Genomic DNA, 22,194 nt, shown 5'->3' on the forward strand with positions numbered 1-22,194 from the left:
ATGCTTTCCCAGAAGAAAGAACCAAATGTTATAATTAAGAAAGAGAAATATGCAGTCAATAAGAGAGGGCTAACTGTACCTTTGTACGAAAGCTTGAGTCTTGGTATATTCTGTTTCATTGTTCCGATGACTGGAAGAAGCAACAGCAGAACCACAGAGAACAAGGCAGCGGCACAATGTGGTTGAAACCATCTGGTTTTAGTCTTCTCTTCTTGGTTATTCTCTACACCCATCATAAAAATGCTTTCTGCTTTCCACTCAATCCTAATTTGATGGGTTTGAAAAAGAAAGAAAAATACAAGCGATGATTTATTTTATTTTATTTTTGTATACACTTTCTCATTCGTTCTACAAAAGCAAGGCGAACGGTGGCTTGGACAAAGGAATCGATTTACACTGTGGGAAACATTTCAGAACAAACATTTCAGAATAAATGTAGGTTCTAATTTGCATATGCTTTCCCCCCTATACACCAGGAACAAGAGTAAACCCTTAGGGGGCTGTTTGTTTCCCCTTTAAACATTAGTAGTTCTAATTTTCATATACAGAAATCATTTTTCTGTTAGAAATCTCTTGTTTCCATTTCTATTTATAAGTCCGAACAAATACAATTGTGAATCAGCACAAAGACCTTTTGAAAAGTCTGTACTGTTATATATATATAACGTAAATAGTTAATAATAAAAAAAAATATTTTCAGAGAACTTAAGGGCCCTTTTACCAAGCTGTGAAAAAGGACCCTGCGCTGGCAGTCTGGGCCGTTTTTCCCACGCGCCAGGGTCCTTTTTACCGCAGTGGGTAAAAAAGCCCCCAGCACACGTGGCCATGCGGTAAGAGAACTCTTACCGTATGGCCATGCGACAGAGAGTCCTTACTACCACCCATCGGTAACCGGCAGCACGCGGCGATGCACGATTACCGCCAGGTTACTGCCAAGCAAGCCATTTCCAGGTGTTTCCTTTTCCCCCTGGAAATGGGGCGCACTCGGAGCAGGACTACCGCCGGCGACCTCGGGCCAGAGGCAGTCCCGAAAGAGCGAGCGGTAAGCCCAATCTGTAAAAGGGTCACTTAGGTTGAGTAGCAATATTCCTTTCTACCGTAAGCAATTGAAAGATATTCAGTAGCCACACAATTGATCATCATGACCTCTAGAAACTTCTCCTGTAGTTCACATCAGGCTACAGCAGAGAAGTAGCCTAATGGTTAGCATAGTGACCTGGAAACCACTGCAGCTCCCTGTGAAACTGGGCAAGTCATTTAACCCTCTGTTGCCTGAGGTACAAAACTTAGACTATGAACCCAGTAGGGACAGAGAAACTACCTGTATATACCCTCTAATTCTGTAAAATTCACCAAACATTGTGCATGCAGATTGTGGGTGTTGTTTTTGGATACGCACATAATTCTAGATTAATGGGGCTCCCCATCTAAATTTCGTTGGTGTAAATGGATGCGCCTAAATTTAAGCACGACCCCTGGGACTTAAGCGCTATGCTGTAAACCACACCTAATTTTAGTTGCAGCTTATTTTAGGTGTCATTTATAGAATTCACCCCATAGGGGGAGATTCTATATATGGCACCTAAACAATCGATGCTGAAATCAGTTCTAAACGTATTCTATAATCGGTGCCTAGATTAAGCAAAAATGCATTAAAACAAAGGGAAAGAGCACCAATTCTTAAAAGGAAAGCAAACATTCATATGTGGTAAAGGCGGTTAGCTTAGCGGAGTTTAAAAAAGGTTTGGACGGCTTCCTAAAGAAAAAGTCCATAGACCGTTATTAAATGGACTTGGAGAAAATCCACTATTTCTGGGATAAGCAGTATAAAATGTTTTGTACATTTTTGGGATCTTGCCGGGTATTTGTGACCTGGATTGGCCACTGTTGGAAACAGGATGCTGGGCTCGATGGACCTTTGGTCTTTCAGTGTGGCAATACTTATGTACTTATCTTAGAGGAACAGAAAGGCACAACTCAGCAAGTAGAAGGGGGAGAAGGACAGGCTGACTGTCCCCAGTCTTTCAGGCTCAGTAGATATTTAGAATCATACCTTGAGTAGTCCAAAGGCTAATTCAAAGTAATATGATTTAAGGTGAGATTTAAATTTTGTTAAGGAAAATTCCAATCTGATATACGTTGACAGTTCTTTCAGATAACTTTTTTTTTTAATATTATGTTTTGTATTTTTGTTGGATGAATACATTCTAGTATTTTATATTTTATTTTATATGTGCTTCGTTTCTATTTTTGTTTAGTCAGGACAAGATGGGTGGTGATTGTTTTAATTTGATTATAGTTTATCATGCTTAGGGGCACAGTTATCAAAATGGGCTACCGTTAAGATGTGTACAGATCCCATTTTATGCAGTGAGATCTAGGGGTACTTTTACAGCAAAAAAATGACCTTAGCGTGACCTTACATGGGTCTTTCCAACATGCTAAAGGCCATTTTTACTGCAGCCATAAACCCCTGGATTCTATATAGCGTGTGACTTGAGTTACATGCACAAATCTGATCATATTCTCGATTTGCGTGTGCAAATCAAGATCCTCATCAATACTGCTAAATGCTTTTCTGATTTTTAAAATTTCAGCTGTCAGGCTGTAGGTTTAGCTACCTATCTATTCTCTGGACTTCAACTGCTTAGTCAAATTGTACTGACTGTATATATATTGTGCTGTAATGCACTTTCTAACCTGGGGAAAAAAAACAGTTTTCTCTTCTCTTCCTCTGCCTAATTCCCTAGCTCTGATAGAGGACAAGCATTTCAAACTGTTTCTGGTCTATCACTTTTTTAACTCTTGCTGAAGTTTCCTGCAAGGTTAGGGGCCCTTTAACGAAGCAGCAGTAAGCCCAGTGTGGGCTTACCGCTCACTAAAAGGGAAGCACTGCCAGGCTACTGCAGCAGAATTTCCAGCGCTGCAAAAATATTTCAATTTTTGTAGCGCCTGTGTGTACCCGACGGTAATTGGGTTAGTGCGGGAACCCTTACGGCCACCTCAATGGGTGGCAGAAAGTGCTCTCCCCTGAAATGGCCATGCAGCAAGTGCTTTACTTGCCACCAGTGGCGTAGCTACGTGGGGCCAGGGGGGCCTCTTCTTCCGGCGCAAGGCTTCATTCTGTTTCTGTGAGTACAACGTGCAGGACATCAGAATGATGCCTTCGCCGGAAAAAGAGGATCTCGGCTGGCAGGAATTGGGGTCCCCCACCAGTAAAGGTAGGCGACGGCGGGGGAGGGTTGGTGGCGGGAGGGGGGGCTAAAATGTGCCCCCTCACCTCGGGCTCTGGACCCCCCTCCTGCCGAAGTCTGGCTACGCCCCTGCTTGCCGCGTGGCCATTTCTTGAATAAAAAACAAAAAAACATCTGCCTTTAACCCACTGCTGTAAAAAGGGGACCTCAGCACACATCAAAAACAGACGCTGACACCAGTGCAGGTCCCCTGTTGCCGCAGCTCCGTTTAAGGACCTCTAAGTTTCCATTGCTAGTCCGAGGTAAAGAGTGTAGCTTGTCTTCAACTGGTCTAATTTGTAATTAGATATTACATTAAGGAAACTACAATATTTATTGAGATTCTGCACACTGGGATTAAAGAAACTGCATTATTTATTGGGATAAGGAGAAAAGTTAGATTTCTAGCAAAACCTGGATTTGGTTTCAAATTGTCTCATTGCCCCTCCCAGAGAACATTTTAATTGTGGTATTTGACTGAATCACATAGGACTTATAGTCCCACCCACCCCTAGGCTTTCTAGTCATATATAGACAACCATTAATAATAGTCCTCAGCTACATCAAAGTACACCTGTGAATACAACCAATCAAAATGTATTTTACTCAATGTAATAATTATGGTGCTTCAGCTCCAAGGCACACCATCTGGCAGCTTAGGTCTTGCCCCATCTGCATTCAGCTTACTAGCATAAAGAGGAGCTCAGCAAACTTAAGCAGGGATTGGATGCAATTAAATCAGCTTCCACCATGACCCAGAATCATACCTATTTACCACTCCTGTGATACAACAGCATCCGCCCTCACAATTACTGCCCCCTACATAATTCTTTTACTGCAGTAGAGCATTATGATGCACAAGAAAAAAAAAGCCGAGATTGAACCAGAACAAGCGTAGGGAGCTCAAGAGAAGAGACGCCCCCAAAGCACAAATAAAGTTCCAACCATTATCAAAGGCATTAACCTTGGAACACATTTCAAGGTGCCTAACAAAGCAAAATGCCTTCCAGGATCCTCAGCTAGCAGAAGTACCAGACAAATACTGACTACAGTCAGAGAAGAGAATAAGGGTTCTAATACTGATGTTGTCCATTTGGACACAAATGATCTAGCCAATAATACACTGCTTGTAGCCCAGAGAGCTTTCCAGGAGGTAGGGGAGGAGTTAAAACCTTTGGTACAGGCTGTAGCTTTTTCTGAAGTTCTACCGACTTATGGGAAGGGAGAGGAAACACTACAAAATACTAAGAACTTCAATAACAGGCCGATGATCAGAAGCAAACGCAGGCGCTAGAGGTTGTTAGCGTCATACTAGCACCTGCGTTTCCTAAGCTCTGAATGCAAGTAGCATGCAAATGCATGCAAAACAGGGCTCTTAGTGCAAATAGCATGCAAATGCATGCTAAACCTATTCATCCCCAATGATCAGCGACCAGCGCGCCAAAGATTGGATCGCTGGCCATGGCAAACCCTGCACCAGCTCGGAGCTGGCATTAGGGTTTGTAAACCATTGGGGAGGAATGGTGAGCCCTGTCCAGCATGCATTTGCATGCTAGCAGGCCCCCATTCCCTCCAATGAAGCAACCCCCCTGCAGGAACCGATGACCCCCCCCCCCCGACACAGGTTCAGGGATGGCTAGACATCAGGTGGGTCTCCATCCTCCCTAACCCCCCCAGGATTGTATGACATCCCAGGTGGCCCAGTGGGTGTCCGATGGCCCCCCTAGTCTCCCCGACCCCCTAATACAGGTTCAGGGGGAGCTGGAGATCCGGTGGGTCTCCAGCCCCCCTAACCCCCACCCCACACTAGCATTGGAAAGAAGTCCCTGGTTGCCCAGTAGGCTGCAGTCAATTACTACTACTACTTATCATTTCTAAAGCGCTACTAGACGTATGCAGCACTGTACACTTGAACATGAAGAGACAGTCCCTGCTCGACAGAGCTTACAATCTAATTAGGACAAACAGGTCAATCCCCCAACCCCCCTACCTTGGGTTCAAGGAGGGAGGTGGCAGGGTGGCACCTGCAAAATGGCAGCGTCCAATGTATCCTGGGATGCACTGGGCGGGGCTTCACACTATATAAGGGAGACGGAGGTCCACCGGACCTCCAGCCCCCATTTTGCTTTGCTCAGGGCAGGGGCAGTTGAGGGTCTGGTGGTCCTCCATAGGAGGCTCTTAAATAAATGAGTTAGGACCCAGAGGGTGATTGTCAATGGAATTCACTCGGAGGAAGAGAATGTGAGTAGCAGAGTACCTCAGGGATCGGTGCTGGGCAATTCTGTTTAATATATTTGTGAGTGACATTGCTGAAGGATTAAAAGGTAAGGGTTGTCTTTTTGTGGATGATACTAGGATTTGTAATAGAGTGGGCACCCCAGAGGGAGTGGAAAATATGAAAGGGATCTGTAAAAGTTAGAAGAATGGTCTAACATTTGGCAATTAAAATGCAAAGAACTGCAAAGTGATGCATTTGTGGAGTATAAACCCAAGGGATCCATATGTCCTTGGAGGTGAGATGTTGATATGCACAGACAGAGAGAGGGATTTGAGCGTGATAGTGTCCAAGGACCTTAAAGTGAAAAAAACAGTGTGACAAAGCAGTGGCAGTAGCCAGAAGGATGCTAGGTTGCATTGAAAGAAGAGTAGCCAGCAGAAGAAAGGAGGCGTTGATGCCCCTATACAAGTCTTTGGTGAGGCCCCACCTGGAGTATTGTGTTCAGTTTTAGAGGCCGTATCTTGCTAAGGATGTAAAAAGACTAGAAGCGGCCCAGAGGAAGGCAACAAAAATGATATGGGGTTTGCACCAAAAGATGTATGAGAAGAGACTGGAAGACCTGAATATGTACATCCTAGAGGAAAGAAGGGACAGGGGAGATATGATACAGGTGTTAATATAGGAACAAATCTCTTTCAGAGAAGGGAGGACATGAACTGAGGTTGCAGGGTGGTAGGCTTAGGAGTAATGTCAGGAAATTCTTTTTCACGGAGAGGGTGGTCGATGCCTGGAACTCCCTCCCGAGGGAGGGTGGTATTTAACATAGTTATAAATGATACGGAAATCGGAATGACTAGTGAGGTGATTCAATTTGCAAATGATACAAAAGTATTCAAGGTTGTTAAAACACGTGAGACCGTGAAATATTACAGGAAGTCCTTAGGAAATTGAAAGGCTAGGCATTCAAATAGATGAAATTTAATGTGGACAAATTTAAGGTGATGCACATTGGAAAGAATAATCTGAATCATAGTTACCTGATGGGGTTCAGTCTGACTACTCTTATTTATTTGTTGCATTTGTACCCCACATTTCCCCACCTATTTGCAGGCTCAATGTGGCTTACATAGTACCGTCAAAGGCGTTTGCTCGCTTGGTTGATAACAAGTACAAGGTTGAAGAGTGATCGCATGAGGTATATGTGGAGGGTTGGGAGGGGTGAAGATTGCGTATTGTCCAGTACGGTCAAAGTCAAGCTGTGTGGCTAGGTGAAGAGGTTTACGTGGGGTCGTTGGGGTAGGCCTTTTTGAAGAGGTTGGTTTTTAGTGATTCCCTGAAGGTCAGGTGGTCGTGGATTGTTTTCAGGGCTTTGGGGAGGCCATTCCATATGTTATTTCTTATGTTCTTATCTAAGTTGTATATACTTGCTGTGCAGCCATTTCCTGGGGGACCCCTTACCACCTCCTATTTAAGAGGCGATAGGGGTTCCTATGCTAACCCACTGGTACTCGGGAAGCTTGCAGCGCTGCCCAATTATCACTTGTTAAGGACCCAGCAGAAAAAAAACGTAAAATAATTTCTACCATGGAAAAGGCGTGCGTTGGGGGCAGCTCTACCACCGGCTCCCAAGGTGAGCAGGTGATAGTGCCGGATTGGCGCAAGACAAAGCAACGGTAGCTCTACCGCCACTTTGTAAAAGGGCCCCTTAACTAAAGAAAGTAAATAAACAAACAGGCGAGATTGAACTAGGTCAGAGGAAGGTTCCTTGCCAAGCCTGGAAATTTATGTTTTCAACCATTTGTTAGCTGAATACAGGCATCATCGGAACAGAACATTTGGGGGGTTTTAATATGTAGTATAGTGTTCTGGTGGTCTCTTTCCCTTCTGTGTGAAGGTTAAATAAGCATGAGCTTTTTTCTATGCGCTGTTTCACTTCTCTTCTTAATGTTCGCTAGTTTGGAACCCGTTCAGCACAATATATTTAGCTGGTCAAATGAATTATTTATTCAGACACTGAACTCGTACCCCACGTGGCCACTCTGCAAATAATTATTAACGTGGATGAAAAACATTTACGTTCTCTTTTCCCTTGTTGAGCAAAAGCAGTGAACATTTACTTCTATGAAAGAAAATGTTTCTTTTGTGCTGCCTGTGGTATTTTATTGGATGTATTCAAGAGAATTTATTTTAATAAAGGCAGGATTTAGTTTAAAAAAATACAGTGCATGCTATGATGAATTGATACATTCTGGAAGAGCCCTTGAGGGGTGCACTTATGCAATCATTTATGACAGCGCCTTCCAACGTTACAATAATTTGTCAGAGCGGCAATTTAAAGGTAAAAAAGGGAAAGAAAGGCATTGAGTCCATAATTGTGGTTGGGCAGGGCAGCTTCTGTGGACTCAGTCTAGCTCAGATTATTTTTCTGTTTTTCTGACTTTGCAAGTAAATTGCTTGGAATCAGATCTGAAGTTTGAAGGTTGCTGAAATTGCTTTAAAACATTTTGTAAAAAAAAACTACCAAAACTGTGTCATGCAAATTGGAATCAACCTTTGGAGTAGAGCATGTTCAAGCTTTTCCTGCTTCCCAGGTAGGAGAATAGCTGAGGAAATTCTTTTGTTATCTAATCAACCCTCCCACCTAACATTTGACCTTAGAAATAGCCTTAGAGCAGGTAGGGACACAAAGGGGTACATTTTCAAAGGCTTAAGTACCTTTCACTTGGGTAACAATAGAATTACACTGCATAAATCAGCCATATCCAGCTATTTGGGGTTCAAGCTTGCAGAGAATATGCGGTCCATTTGAACTGTTTACAATAAATAAAATCAAAAATATAAGGGGTCCTTTTGCAAAGGCGCGCTGAAAAATGGCTTACGGTAGTGTAGGCGTGGGTTTTGGGTATGCGCCGGTCCATTTTTTAGCGCGCCTGTAACAAAAGGTCTGTTTTTTATTTTTGCCGAAAATGGATGAGTGGCATAATGAAAATTGCCGCAGATCCATTTTGGGTCTGAGACCTTACCGCCAGTCATTGACCTAGCGGTAAAGGCTCACACGGTAACCGGGTGGTAATGACCTATGCAAGTCAAATGTCAGTTGGCGCATTTCCAATACGTGCATACAAAAATAATTTTTCAGATGCGCTTATCGGACTTGTGCCAAAAATGAAATTACCACAAGAGCCACACAGTAGCCGGGCGGTAACTCCATTTTGGCGCTCGTTGGGCGCATAGACGCTTACACGGCTTAGTAAAAGGGCCCCTTAAAGACTAAGGGGAGCTTTTACTAAGGCACGCTGGTGTTTTTAGCGCACACTAAAAATAGGTGCGTGCTAAACGCTAAAGACACCAATGCATTCCTATGGGTGTCTTTAGCATTTAGCGCATACCTATTTTTAATGTGCGCTAAAAACGCCATCACGTCTAAGCAAAAGACCCCCTAAGATTAATATTTTATATGTTATATGTGAAAGGGGCAGCCAGTGAGCTTGGCAAAGAAGTGGGTGTAACATGATCATAACTAATTCCAGGTACATATGAGGTCATAGCAGGACTCTTGCCATGCTGATCAGGGAGGCATCCATGCCAGTTACCAACCTGATTGATATGCCAAAAGATAAATTCCATATGCAAATAGTGGATTCCTACTCTATGAACTATTGACCAATTAAAGTAAGGGGTTAAGTCTAGTCCACCAGAGTTTCAGGCATTTCCAGAATAATTCAACTCATAATTGAGGAGGAAATGGGTCTGTGAGCCCTGTGGGAACCTTAAAAATTGCCCCCAGAATGACAAAATGATGAAGGAATGACAACAGACAAGTCTCTAAATTAAAAGGCTGTTTTCTTGGTGTTTTCTGGAGTGTGTAATTTTGTGGTAAAGCAGATTATAAGTTTATGTGTCCAACGACAACATTAACCCAACCTCTCAAAAACCGGGATGACCACTGTTTCTATAACATGGGTACAATCTATTTTCTAAAAAAAGAATTAAAACCTCTGTGTCATTCTGGACAAGTTATCCCTTGAGTTAATGTAATTATACTTTAAAAATGTTGCAATGAGTGTAATAGTAAATCCTCATAATCATAACCCCTGGAAATCTATATATCAGACTGAGATTTATATACGGAAATTGAATCGTATAACTTAGGGGTCCTTTTGGTAAGCTCCAGTAAAAAGTGGGCTCCAGTAGTGTCAGTTCATCGTTTGGGCATGTGCTGGGCCATTTTTTTATCACGTCAAGGGGTCGTAAAATGGACATATGCTAAAATTGAAACCAGTGAGCGTCCATTTTCAGCCTGAGACCTTACCACCACCCATTGACCTAGTGGTAAGGTCTCACTCGCTATCTGTGTGGTAAGCATGCAGCACGCTCCAACTGCTGTTTACCACTGGGTAAGCGGCCCACGATAGAAAATTGAACATTATTTTCTACCATGGGATTTGGCATGCACAAAATTTTGAATTACCACCCGGCTCACATGCTAGCCAGGCGGTAGTGCTGATTTGGTGTGTGCTGTATGCGCATAGGCCCTCCTGCACCTTTGTAAAAGGGCCCCTTAATTAGTTAACACGCTAATCAGCACTAATTGGCATTAATTAGCATTTATGCACACTACTGTCAAAGGTGCACCTAAATTCTAAGTCACATGGATGAAAAGTGGGCGTGGTTATGGGGTGTGAAATGGGGGAATCATGGGCATTTATAAAATGTATGCACAATGTTATAGAATCAACCCGCTCTGCACCTAATCTAGGCATCGTGATTTACACCAGGTTGTAGTTGACATAATTGACTGCGACTAAATTTAGTCGCATGGACCGATGCTCGGCATATTCTATATACCACGTGAAATTTAAGTACAAGATGGTGGAGGCTATTATTAAGAATAAAATTGCAGAGCATATACAAAAACATGGACTGATGAGACAAAGTCAGCACGGATTTAGTGAAGGGAAGTCTTGCCTCACCAATCTAATGCATTTTTTTGAGGGGGTAAGCAAACATGTGGACAATGGGGAGCCGGTTGATATTGTATATCTGGATTTTCAGAAGGCGTTTGACAAAGTGCCGCACGAAAGACTCCTGAAGAAATTGCAGAGTCATGGAATCGGAGGTAGGGTATTATTATGGATTAAGAACTGGTTGAAAGATAGGAAGCAGAGAGTAGGATTGCGTGGCCAGTATTCTCAGTGGAGGAGGGTAGTTAGTGGGGTCCCGCAGGGGTCTGTGCTGGGTCCGTTGCTTTTTAATGTATTTATAAATGACCTAGAGATGGGAATAACTAGTGAGGTAATTAAATTCGCCGATGACACAAAATTATTCAGGGTCGTCAAGTCGCAGGAGGAATGTGAACGATTACAGGAGGACCTTGCGAGACTGGGAGAATGGGCGTGCAAGTGGCAGATGAAGTTCAATGTTGACAAGTGCAAAGTGATGCATGTGGGTAAGAGGAACCCGAATTATAGCTACGTCTTGCAAGGTTCCGCGTTAGGAGTTACGGATCAAGAAAGGGATCTGGGTGTCGTCGTCGATGATACGCTGAAATCTTCTGCTCAGTGTGCTGCTGCGGCTAGGAAAGCGAATAGAATGTTGGGTGTTATTAGGAAGGGTATGGAGTCCAGGTGTGCGGATGTTATAATGCCGTTGTATCGCTCCATGGTGCGACCGCACCTGGAGTATTGTGTTCAGTACTGGTCTCCGTATCTCAAAAAAGATATAGTAGAATTGGAAAAGGTACAGCGAAGGGCGACGAAAATGATAGTGGGGATGGGACGACTTTCCTATGAAGAGAGGCTGAGAAGGCTAGGGCTTTTCAGCTTGGAGAAGAGACGGCTGAGGGGAGATATGATAGAAGTGTATAAAATAATGAGTGGAATGGATCGGGTGGATGTGAAGCGACTGTTCACGCTATCCAAAAATACTAGGACTAGAGGGCATGAGTTGAAGCTACAGTGTGGTAAATTTAAAACGAATCGGAGAAAATTTTTCTTCACCCAACGTGTAATTAGACTCTGGAATTCATTGCCGGAGAACGTGGTACGGGCGGTTAGCTTGACGGAGTTTAAAAAGGGGTTAGATAGATTCCTAAAGGACAAGTCCATAGACCGCTATTAAATGGACTGGAAAAATTCCTCATTTTTAGGTATAACTTGTCTGGAATGTTTTTACGTTTGGGGAGCGTGCCAGGTGCCCTTGACCTGGATTGGCCACTGTCGGTGACAGGATGCTGGGCTAGATGGACCTTTGGTCTTTCCCAGTATGGCACTACTTATGTACTTATGTACTTATGTCTAAAGTCATTTATAGAATGTGGAAAGCAGGTAGGAACATAAGTGATAGTAAGAGATGATAGGTAGAAATACTGGTATGTAGAGCTTTATATGTGATTGAGAATATTTTAACTTCAGTTCTGAATTCAACAGGTAACCAATTAAGGTATTGGAGTAACGGTGAAAGGTGATCTCTGTATTTAGCGTAGCATAATTTACATGCTGCCATATTTTGCAGAGTTTGCAATCTCTTCAAGTTGCTCTTAAGGGGTCCAGTGTAGACAGAATTAAAGTAGACGAGGTGAGACTTGATGAAGGCATGAAATAGAGTATGTAAGGATTCATTGTCCAAGTAACTGAGAACTGATTGCAGCTGATAATTAGTTATCCGGGTACCGCTGATATTCAGCTCTACTACTACTACTACTAATTATTATTTCTAAAGCGCTACTAGGCTACTCCTCCACTAGCAACATTCCATGTAGAAGCCTGCCCTTGCAGATCAGCAATGCGGCCGTGCAGGCTTCCGTTTCTGTATGCAGCGCTGTTCACTTTAACATGAAGAGACAGTCCCTGCTCAGCAGAGCTTACAATCTAATTAGGACAGACAAACAGGACAAACAAGAGATAAGGGAATATTAACGTGAGGATGATAAAATAAGGGTTCTGAACAAAGTGAATAAGGGTTAGGAGTTAAAAGCAGCATCAAAAAGGTGGGCTTTTAGCTTAGATTTGAAGACGGCCAGAGATGAAGCTTGACGTACCGGCTCAGGAAGTCTCTTCCAGGCATATGGTGCAGCAAGATAAAAGCTCTAGTATTATCATTCATTTTTCTCTGAAAAGGGATATTCCTTGAAAGACATCTCTCATACACTCTTTCACAGATATTTTAGTGAGTTTCAACTCCAGAACAGGTAGATGAACAATTGTCTTTTTAATGCAATGTTGTTCCTTTTATGAAAGATGAAACTCACTAGCTTCAGAAGCAAAATACAGATTCATTGACATGCTCAATGTCTTTCAACCCTACATTACTAGGCAAATCATCGTTCATTTTCTCAGCAAAGCTGATAGAATGACATCTCCAAATTCAATGGCTGAAAAATGCAAACATTCAACAGAAATGAGGTGTGAACTGCTCCAATTTTATTTTGATTTTCTACTGATCATGTTAACAGAAGCTCCTGAAAGCCAGTGACTCAACCCTGGAAGAATTCTGGTAGTGGTGAAATGAGATCCTTGAACGGTAGCCATTATTTTCATTTCATTAGATTTAACTCATGTCTTTCACTAGTAGCTCAAGGAGGGTTTCAAGCAGATAAGCGGAGGGTAATATTCAACCCATGATGATAAGTGGCTTGGAAACCACTTCCTGATGCAGGCTGACCTAACCCTAGATATTCAAGGTCAGGGCATGCGGGGCTCCTGGCATTGAATATCTAGATATGTGAGCTGACCTGGACATTAATGGGGCACAGGCAGATTTTCATACCAGTGCCCAGTTAACTCAGCACATAAACTTTATGCACTTAGGTGGCGTGTGCTAAAAACGTTAACGCACCTTTGTAAAAGGACCCCTTAGCCAGTTAGGGAAATGGGACTTGATATACCGCCTTTCTGAGGTTCTTGCAACTACATTCAAAGTGGTTTACATATATTCAGGTACTTATTTTGTACCAGGGGCAATGGAGGGTTAAGTGACTTGCCCAGAGTCACAAGGAGCTGCAGTGGGAATCGAACTCAGTTCCACAGAATCAGAGTCCGCTGCACTAACCACTAGGCTACTCCTCCACTAGCAACATTCCATGTAGAAGCCTGCCCTTGCAGATCAGCAATGCGGCCACGCAGGCTTCTGTTTCTGTGAGTCTGAAGGGCAGGACATCAGACTCACAGAAACAGAAGCCTGCGCGGCCGCGTTGCTGATCTGCAAGGGCAGGCTTCTACATGGAATGTTTCTAGTGGAATAGCAACATTCCATGTAGAATCTCAAATAGTAGCAACAGAATCTCAATAGTAGCAACATAGTACCAGTAGCAATGGAGGGTTAAGTGACTTGCCCAGAGTCACAAGGAACTGCAGTGGGAATTGAATTCAGTTCCCTAGGATCAAAGGCCACTGCACTAACCACTAGGCTACTCCTCCACTAGCAACATTCCATGTAGAAGCCTGCCCTTGCAGATCAGCAATGCGGCCACGCAGGCTTCTGTTTCTGTGAGTCTGAAGGGCAGGACATCAGACTCACAGAAACAGAAGCCTGCGCGGCCGCGTTGCTGATCTGCAAGGGCAGGCTTCTACATGGAATGTTTCTAGTGGAATAGCAACATTCCATGTAGAATCTCAAATAGTAGCAACAGAATCTCAATAGTAGCAACATAGTACCAGTAGCAATGGAGGGTTAAGTGACTTGCCCAGAGTCACAAGGAACTGCAGTGGGAATTGAATTCAGTTCCCTAGGATCAAAGGCCACTGCACTAACCACTAGGCTATTCCTCCACTAGCAACATTCCATGTAGAATCTCCAATAGTAGCAACATTCCATGTAGAATCTACAAATAGGGAAAGGGAAATGGGACTTGATATACCACCTTTCTGAGGTTTTTTTGCAACTACATTCAAAGCGGTTTACATATATTCAGGTACTTATTTTGTACCAGGGGCAATGGAGGGTTAAGTGACTTGCCCAGAGTCACAAGGAGCTGCAGTGGGAATTGAACCCAGTTCCCCAGGATCAAAGTCCGCTGCACTAACCACTAGGCTACTCCTCCAGTCTGAGGGGTCCTTTTACTAAGGTGCGCTGAAAAATGGGCTGTGCTAGATCAATTTTTTAGCATGCCTGTAAAAAAGGTTGTTGGGGTTTTTTTTCGAAAAATGGACGTGCGGCAAAATGAAAATTGGCACCCGTCCATTTTGGGTCTGAGACCTTACTGCCAGCCATTAACTTTGCAGTAAGGTCTCTCGTGTTAACAACACGGTAATCGCCTACGAGCATCAAGTTGGAGTTACTGCCCAATTTTTGCCGCATGCCAGAAAATAAAAAATATATATTTTCTGGCACGTGTAGCAGACACGCATCAAAAATGAAATTACCACATGAGCCACGCAGTAGCTGGGTGGTAACTCCAAACTGACGCACGTTGGACATGTGTTGGTGCCTACTCGGCTTAGTAAAAGGGTCCCTGAATGTCTCCACTAACTGGCTAAAGTGGCACTCCACCCATGGCCCACCCTTAACCTAGCCAGCTAGGAGATGGCCGGTAAGTGGCAATATTCAGTGGCACTAGCTGATCAAATGCCATTGACTATCAATAGACAGACAGCTCAGTGCGGTTCAACTGTTCAGGAGCCCATCCTGCCCAGTTAAATTCTTTTGGATATTGACTCCGTAATGTCTGCGCTAAAATCACGCTCATTCATGTTGACTTACATATGGAAAATGTACTTTTTACATGTGCAAATAATGCGAAGCTCTTCTGAAATAACCTCCTAGGTCTTTATATACTTGAGACTCATCCCTTAGGAGAAAGATCATTTGTGTTTTAAATACAGTGGTGGAAATAAGTATTTGATCCCTTGCTGATTTTGTAAGTTTGCCCACTGACAAAGACATGAGCAGCCCATAATTGAAGGGTAGGTTATTGGTAACAGTGAGAGATAGCACATCACAAATTAAATCCGGAAAATCACATTGTGGAAAGTATATGAATTTATTTGCATTCTGCAGAGGGAAATAAGTATTTAATCCCTCTGGCAAACAAGACCTAATACTTGGTGGCAAAACCCTTGTTGGCAAACACAGCGGTCAGACGTCTTCTGTAGTTGATGATGAGGTTTGCACACACGTCAGGAGGAATTTTGGTCCACTCCTCTTTGCAGATCATCTCTAAATCATTAAGAGTTCTGGGCTGTCGCTTGGCAACTCGCAGTTTCAGCTCCCTCCATAAGTTTTCAATGGGATTAAGGTCTGGTGACTGGCTAGGCCACTCCATGACCCTAATGTGCTTCTTCCTGAGCCACTCCTTTGTTGCCTTGGCTGTATGTTTTGGGTCATTGTCGTGCTGGAAGACCCAGCCACGACCCATTTTTAAGGCCCTGGCGGAGGGAAGGAGGTTGTCACTCAGAATTGTACGGTACATGGCCCCATCCATTCTCCCATTGATGCGGTGAAGTAGTCCTGTGCCCTTAGCAGAGAAACACCCCCAAAACATAACATTTCCACCTCCATGCTTGACAGTGGGGACGGTGTTCTTTGGGTCATAGGCAGCATTTCTCTTCCTCCAAACACGGCGAGTTGAGTTCATGCCAAAGAGCTCAATTTTTGTCTCATCTGACCACAGCACCTTCTCCCAATCACTCTCGGCATCATCCAGGTGTTCACTGGCAAACTTCAGACGGGCCGTCACATGTGCCTTCCAGAGCAGGGGGACCTTGCGGGCACTGCAGGATTGCAATCCGTTATGTCGTAATGTGTTACCAATGGTTTTCGTGGTGACAGTGGTCCCAGCTGCCTTGAGATCATTGACAAGTTCCCCCCTTGTAGTTGTAGGCTGATTTCTAACCTTCCTCATGATCAAGGATACCCCACGAGGTGAGATTTTGCGTGGAGCCCCAGATCTTTGTCGATTGACAGTCATTTTGTACTTCTTCCATTTTCTTACTATGGCACCAACAGTTGTCTCCTTCTCGCCCAGCGTCTTACTGATGGTTTTGTAGCCTATTCCAGCCTTGTGCAGGTGTATGATCTTGTCCCTGACATCCTTAGACAGCTCCTTGCTCTTGGCCATTTTGTAGAGGTTAGAGTCTGACTGATTCACTGAGTCTGTGGACAGGTGTCTTTCATACAGGTGACCATTGCCGACAGCTGTCTGTCATGCAGGTAACGAGTTGATTTGGAGCATCTACCTGGTCTGTAGGGGCCAGATCTCTTACTGGTTGGTGGGGGATCAAATACTTATTTCCCTCTGCAGAATGCAAATAAATTCATATACTTTCCACAATGTGATTTTCCGGATTTAATTTGTGATGTGCTATCTCTCACTGTTACCAATAACCTACCCTTCAATTATGGGCTGCTCATGTCTTTGTCAGTGGGCAAACTTACAAAATCAGCAAGGGATCAAATACTTATTTCCACCACTGTAATTACCAATGCCAAACCATAAGTACATAAGTAACGCCACACTGGGAAAAGACCAAGGGACCATCGAGCTCAGCATCCTAACCCCGACACCAGCCAATCCAGGTCAAGGGCACCTGGCAAGCTTCCCAAACATACGAACATTCTATACATGGTGTAAATATTCTGCTATTATTACCCGGCAGTGGCAATCGAAAGTTTCTCAGGCCAACAAGACACAGCAATAGCTGTCATATTACTGTTGAGAAATCATTTTCTGTCCCCTAAATGTATATAATGAAATGAAATGGCATCCATATCTATTTCTCAACAACCCTGTTCAACAAAAGCAGATTGTAAATTTGTGCTGTGTATGTTTGAAAGTGGAAAAATATAACGTAGGATAAGTCTGCCGTTCTGCCTTCACGGGGGTCCCTGATTAAAGAAGTCATCTCTACAGGGTGGTCTCTTTCAAGCACTGCAGACAAATAGAAGACTTACAAAGCCCGACTGTTGTGTAAAGGGTCTCCTTGAAGAATCAAATTACATGTAAGGAATAGAATTGATAGTTTTCTTAACCACATGCAACTATCCGTTTAACATCTTCATAAAATTGTAAAACTATCTAAAAAAACAGAAAACCCGCCTGGATGATGCTAAGGGGCCTTTTAAGAAAGGCGCGCTGAAAAATGGCCTGCGGTAGTGTAGACGCATGTTTTGGGCGCGCGCAGAATCATTTTTCAGCGCACCTGTAAAAAAAAATGCCTTTTTTTACATTTTTGCCAAAAATGGACGTGCGGCAAAATGAAAATTGCCGCTAGTCCGTTTTGGGTCTGAGACCTTACTGCCGGCCACTGACCTAGCGGTAAAGTCTCACGCGGTAACCGGGCGGTAATGACCTACGTGCATCGAATGCCACTTGGTGTGCATCCAATACACGCGTCCGAAAGTAATTATTTTTTGAATGCGTGTATCAGACGCGCCAAAAATGAAATTACTGCAAGAGCCACGCGGTACCCGGGTGGTAACTCTATTTTGGCGCTCGCTGGGCACACGTAGATGCTTAAACAGCTTAGTAAAAGGCCCCTCAATTTGAAGTTAGGGATGTGATGAACAGTCAGACAGTAATGGGGCATTATCGGAGAAACGTTGCTAAAAGGTTCGATGCAATTATCACACGGTGACTGGCTCTGAGTTTCACCACTAGAAAAAAAATCTAATTTCACTAAATATATTGATGTGAACTTTTAGCTCTCACTCAGGCCCAGCTTTAGATACATTGAATATAGACAACTGGCAAGAATTCTGAAAGGATCAAACAGCTGTACTGAATAGGATCCCAATTTAACTTCCTTTAAGGGCTTCCCCTCCCCACCGCTCTTACATTCTTCCTAGAGTTTTAATCCTGCTCTATTCTCACGATAAAAAAACTTCCCTTCAGATTTAACATTTCAAGTTAGGGGGGTGGAAAACCCGTTGTGCCTAAAAGAGAATAAACAGCTTCAAGAGTTCTACCCCACTTCTTAAAATGTATCTCACTGTTGTCTAATCTGCCTCTTGTGCAACGGGAAGACCAGAGTTTTGATTCCTCAACTCAGAACCTCTTCCATTGCCCACTCACTAGACTGTTTAGCCACTTCAACCCCAGGGCAGTATTCTTGGCATCACAGGTGGGGAAAGAATTATCTGCAGCAAACCAGAGTTAGATCTATCTTCAGAATTCACATGATTCCCTCCTGCCCTGAATCAGATGCTAGTGGTCTCACTGTTATGGCAATGATAGATGGGGGACCACTTGAGAGAATCCAGTGCAAGATTCTCTACCCTATGAGAGTCTGTGAGTTCAGAGGGCACTGCTGGCGTTTGGATAAAGTCCTTGAGCATCTCTCAGACAAAGTTGAGAAGATCCATGTACGTGTGTATTCTTTGCTCAGAACTCCATGCAATGAATTTCATGGTTTGGACTTAATAAGGACTTCTAGAGATGTCTGAAAAATATTTGTATTTACCTTGTAATCTAATAAGTAAAAGGGGCAATCATGTAAAGTAGCACCAAGAGGCAGGTGCGATTTAAATGCATCAGAAATACCATCCTGTGTGTACTTACTCCAGAGCTGTGGATGTGGAAACGGTGGTTAGTATATTTGGGTTTAAAAAAGGTTTGGACAAGTTCCTGGAGGAAATGTCCATAGCAGGGGCGTATCTGCGTGGGGCCTCAGGGGCCTGGGCCCCCGCAGATTTCGCCCTGGACCCCCCTACCATCGACCCTCTCCACCTCCCCCTCCCTCCCGCACGCCCGCCACCAACCCGTCGCCGATCTTTGCTGGCGGGGGACCCCAAGCCCTCACCAGCCGAAGTCCTCTCTTCCATGCAGGATGCAAGTTGCAACGCTTCCTGTTCTTCTGAGTCTGACGTCCTGCACGTACAACGTGCAGGATGCCAGACTCAGAATTTGGAACTCAGTCTGACGTCCTGCGCGTTGTATGTGCAGGACGTCAGACTCAGAAGAACAGGAAGCGTTGCAACTTGCAGCCTGCATGGAAGAGAGGACCTCGGCTGGCGGGGGGTTGGGGTCCCCCGCCAGCAAAGGTAAGTGACAGCAGCGGGGGAGGGTTGGCGGCGGCAGGAGGGGGTGGAGAGTGTCATTGGTGGCGAGGGGGGGGGGTCCGGAAATGGCAGGGGGGATTGGTGGCGCCGGGGGGGGGGGGGCTAAAATGTGCACCCTCCCTCTGGCTCTGGCCCCCCCTACCGCCAGAGTCCAGATACGCCCCTGGTCCATAGCCTGCTATTGAGATGGACATGGGTGGAGCCAATGCTTGCCCTGGGATTGGTAGCGTGGAATGGGTGCTACTAATTGTGTTTCTGGCAAGTACTTGCACCCTAGATTTGCCACTGCTGGAAGAAGGATACTGGGCTGGATGGACCATTGGACTGACCCAGTATGGCAGTTCTTATGTTCTTATATTAAGATCACTGTTATCGTGGCCCTAGCACCATTACCTTCTTCACCAGATCATTCCTCCACTAAGGACTAGGTCTAGAATTCTTTCTCATGAGTACATAAGTGCATAATTATTGCCATACTGGGACAGACCAAAGGTTCATCAAGCCCAGCATCCTGTTTCCAACAGTAGACAATCCAGGTCAAAAGTACCTGGCAAGATCCCCAAAAAGTACAATACATTTTATGCTGCTTATCCTAGAAATAAGCAGTGGATTTTCCCCATGTCCATTTTAATAATGGTCTATGGACTTTTCCTTTAGGAAGCCATCCAAACCTTATTTAAACCTCACTAAAGCTAACTACTCTTACTACATTCTCTGGCAATGAATTCCAGAGTTTAATTCCATGCTGAGTGAAGAAACATTTTCTCCAATTCGTTTTAAATTTACTACTTTGTGGCTTCATTGTGTGCCCCCTCTTGTTGGGTCCTGTACCAGCTCCTCCATAAAACAGTCCTTGACTCCATCAAGGAATTTTACCTCCCTAGCATGCCCTGATGTTACATTTACCCAGTCAATACAGGAGTAATTGAAATCATCCATTATTATTGTGTTCCCCAGTTTGTTAGCCTCCCTAATTTCTGATAACATTTCTATATCTGTCTGTTCATCCTGGCCAGGTACACTCCAATCACTATCCCTTTGGAATTTCTGTCCATAGGGATTCCAAGTTGTGCTTTGTGCCTGCCAGAATTCAAGGCCCCCCCTTAATATACAATGCTACCCCTCCACCAATCCGATCCACCTTATCACTATGATATAATTTGTACCCTGGTATGACAGTGTCCCACTGGTTATCCTCCTCCCACCAGGTCTCAGAGATGCCTATTATATCTAATTTTTCATTTAATGCAATATATTCTAACTCTCTCATCGTATTTCTTAGGCTCCTGGAATTCACATATAGACATTTCAAACTATGTTTGTTGTTCCTATTTACATGATGCTCAGTACTTGACAGTGTTAATTTGCAATATTTTGTCTGCTTGTTCTTTAAAATCACCTGGTCTCTATTGCAACCTCACTATTGGGATACTCTAACTTCCCTGTTTTGGTGGTATATTTGAAAGGTACCTTATTCCGAACCATGTGCTTTCGAGTGACTGTTGACCTTCCCCCAGTTTCTAGTTTGAAAGCTGCTCAATCTCCTTTTTAAATGCTGATGCTAGCATCCTGGTCCCACCCTGGTTAAGGTGGAGCCCATTATTCTGGAATAGGCTCCCTCTTTCCCAGAATGTTGCCCAGTTCCTTACAAATCTAAAACCCTCTTCCCTGCACCATTGCCTCATCCACACATTGAGACTCTGGAGCTCTGCCTGTCTCTTGGGCCCTGAACATGGAACAGAGAGCACTTCTGAAAATGCTACCCTAGAGGTTCTGGATTTGATCTTTCTACCTAAGAGCCTAAATTTCTCTTCCAGTTACACATAACTTTGTACATCTAAGTGCTTTGAAAATATGCTTCCACGTGCACTGGTGCTTTTCTATAAGGTAGCACCTAAGAGCCATAGCGCCTAATTGCAGGGGAGGGGGGTGTACACATGGCGGAGCATGAGTGGACAATGGGCAAGTCTCCCAGATACATGCATAGAACACTATAAAGCAGTGGTGACACTAGCAGGCTTATTTTCGAAAGAGAAGGGTGCCCATCTTTCGACACAAATCGCAAGATAGGCGTCCTTACTACTACTACTACTACTATTTAACATTTCTAGAGCGCTACAAAGTGTACGCAGCGCTGTACAAACACAGAAGAAAGACAGTCCCTGCTCAAAGAGCTTACAATCTAATAGACAAAAAGTAAAGCATTTAAATTTAAAATATTTAAGCAGTCAAGCACAAGAGAACAGTCACAGAAGGACTGAAGATGTTGAAGGGTGGTCAATGTGATTAGGTGTAACTCTCACAGGGTCGCCCAAATCGGTATAATCGAAAGCCAATTTTGGGTGTCTCCAACTGCTTTCCGTCGCGGGGATGACCAAAGTTCCCAGGGGCGTGTCGGAAGCATAGTGAAGGCGGGACTGGGGCGTGCTTAATACATGGGCGTCCTGGACCCATAATCGAAAAAAGAAGGGCGTCCCTGACGAGCACTTGGACGACTTTACTTGGTCCTTTTTTTGTTACGACCAAGCCACGATAAGGTGACTGAACTGACAAGATGACCACCGGAAGGAATCGGGGATAACCTCTCCTTACTCCCCCAGTGGTCACTAACCCCCTCCCACCCTCAAAAAAACAACTTTAAAAATATTTTTTGTCAGCCTCAAATATCATACTCAGGTCTATCGCAGCAGTATGCAGGTCCCTGGAGCAGTTTTAGTGGGTGCAGGGCACTTCAGACAGGCGGACCCA

General features: G+C 44.1%; 1 protein-coding gene across 3 annotated transcripts in view; it reads right to left on the reverse strand.

Moving 5' to 3' along the window:
* The window catches only part of SEMA3D (semaphorin 3D), a 259,118-nt gene that overhangs the window by 141,162 nt on the left and 95,762 nt on the right, over window positions 1–22,194 (reverse strand). For all 3 annotated transcript variants that reach the window (XM_030216329.1, XM_030216331.1, XM_030216330.1), the window contains exon 2: window positions 80–264. In XM_030216329.1, coding sequence (XP_030072189.1) covers window positions 80–236 — 157 coding nt within the window. In that variant the 5' untranslated portion in view covers window positions 237–264. The remainder of the gene's footprint in view (window positions 1–79; window positions 265–22,194) is intronic.

This window comes from Microcaecilia unicolor, chromosome 10 (assembly GCF_901765095.1).
Source record: "Microcaecilia unicolor chromosome 10, aMicUni1.1, whole genome shotgun sequence".
Lineage (NCBI taxonomy): Eukaryota > Metazoa > Chordata > Amphibia > Gymnophiona > Siphonopidae > Microcaecilia > Microcaecilia unicolor.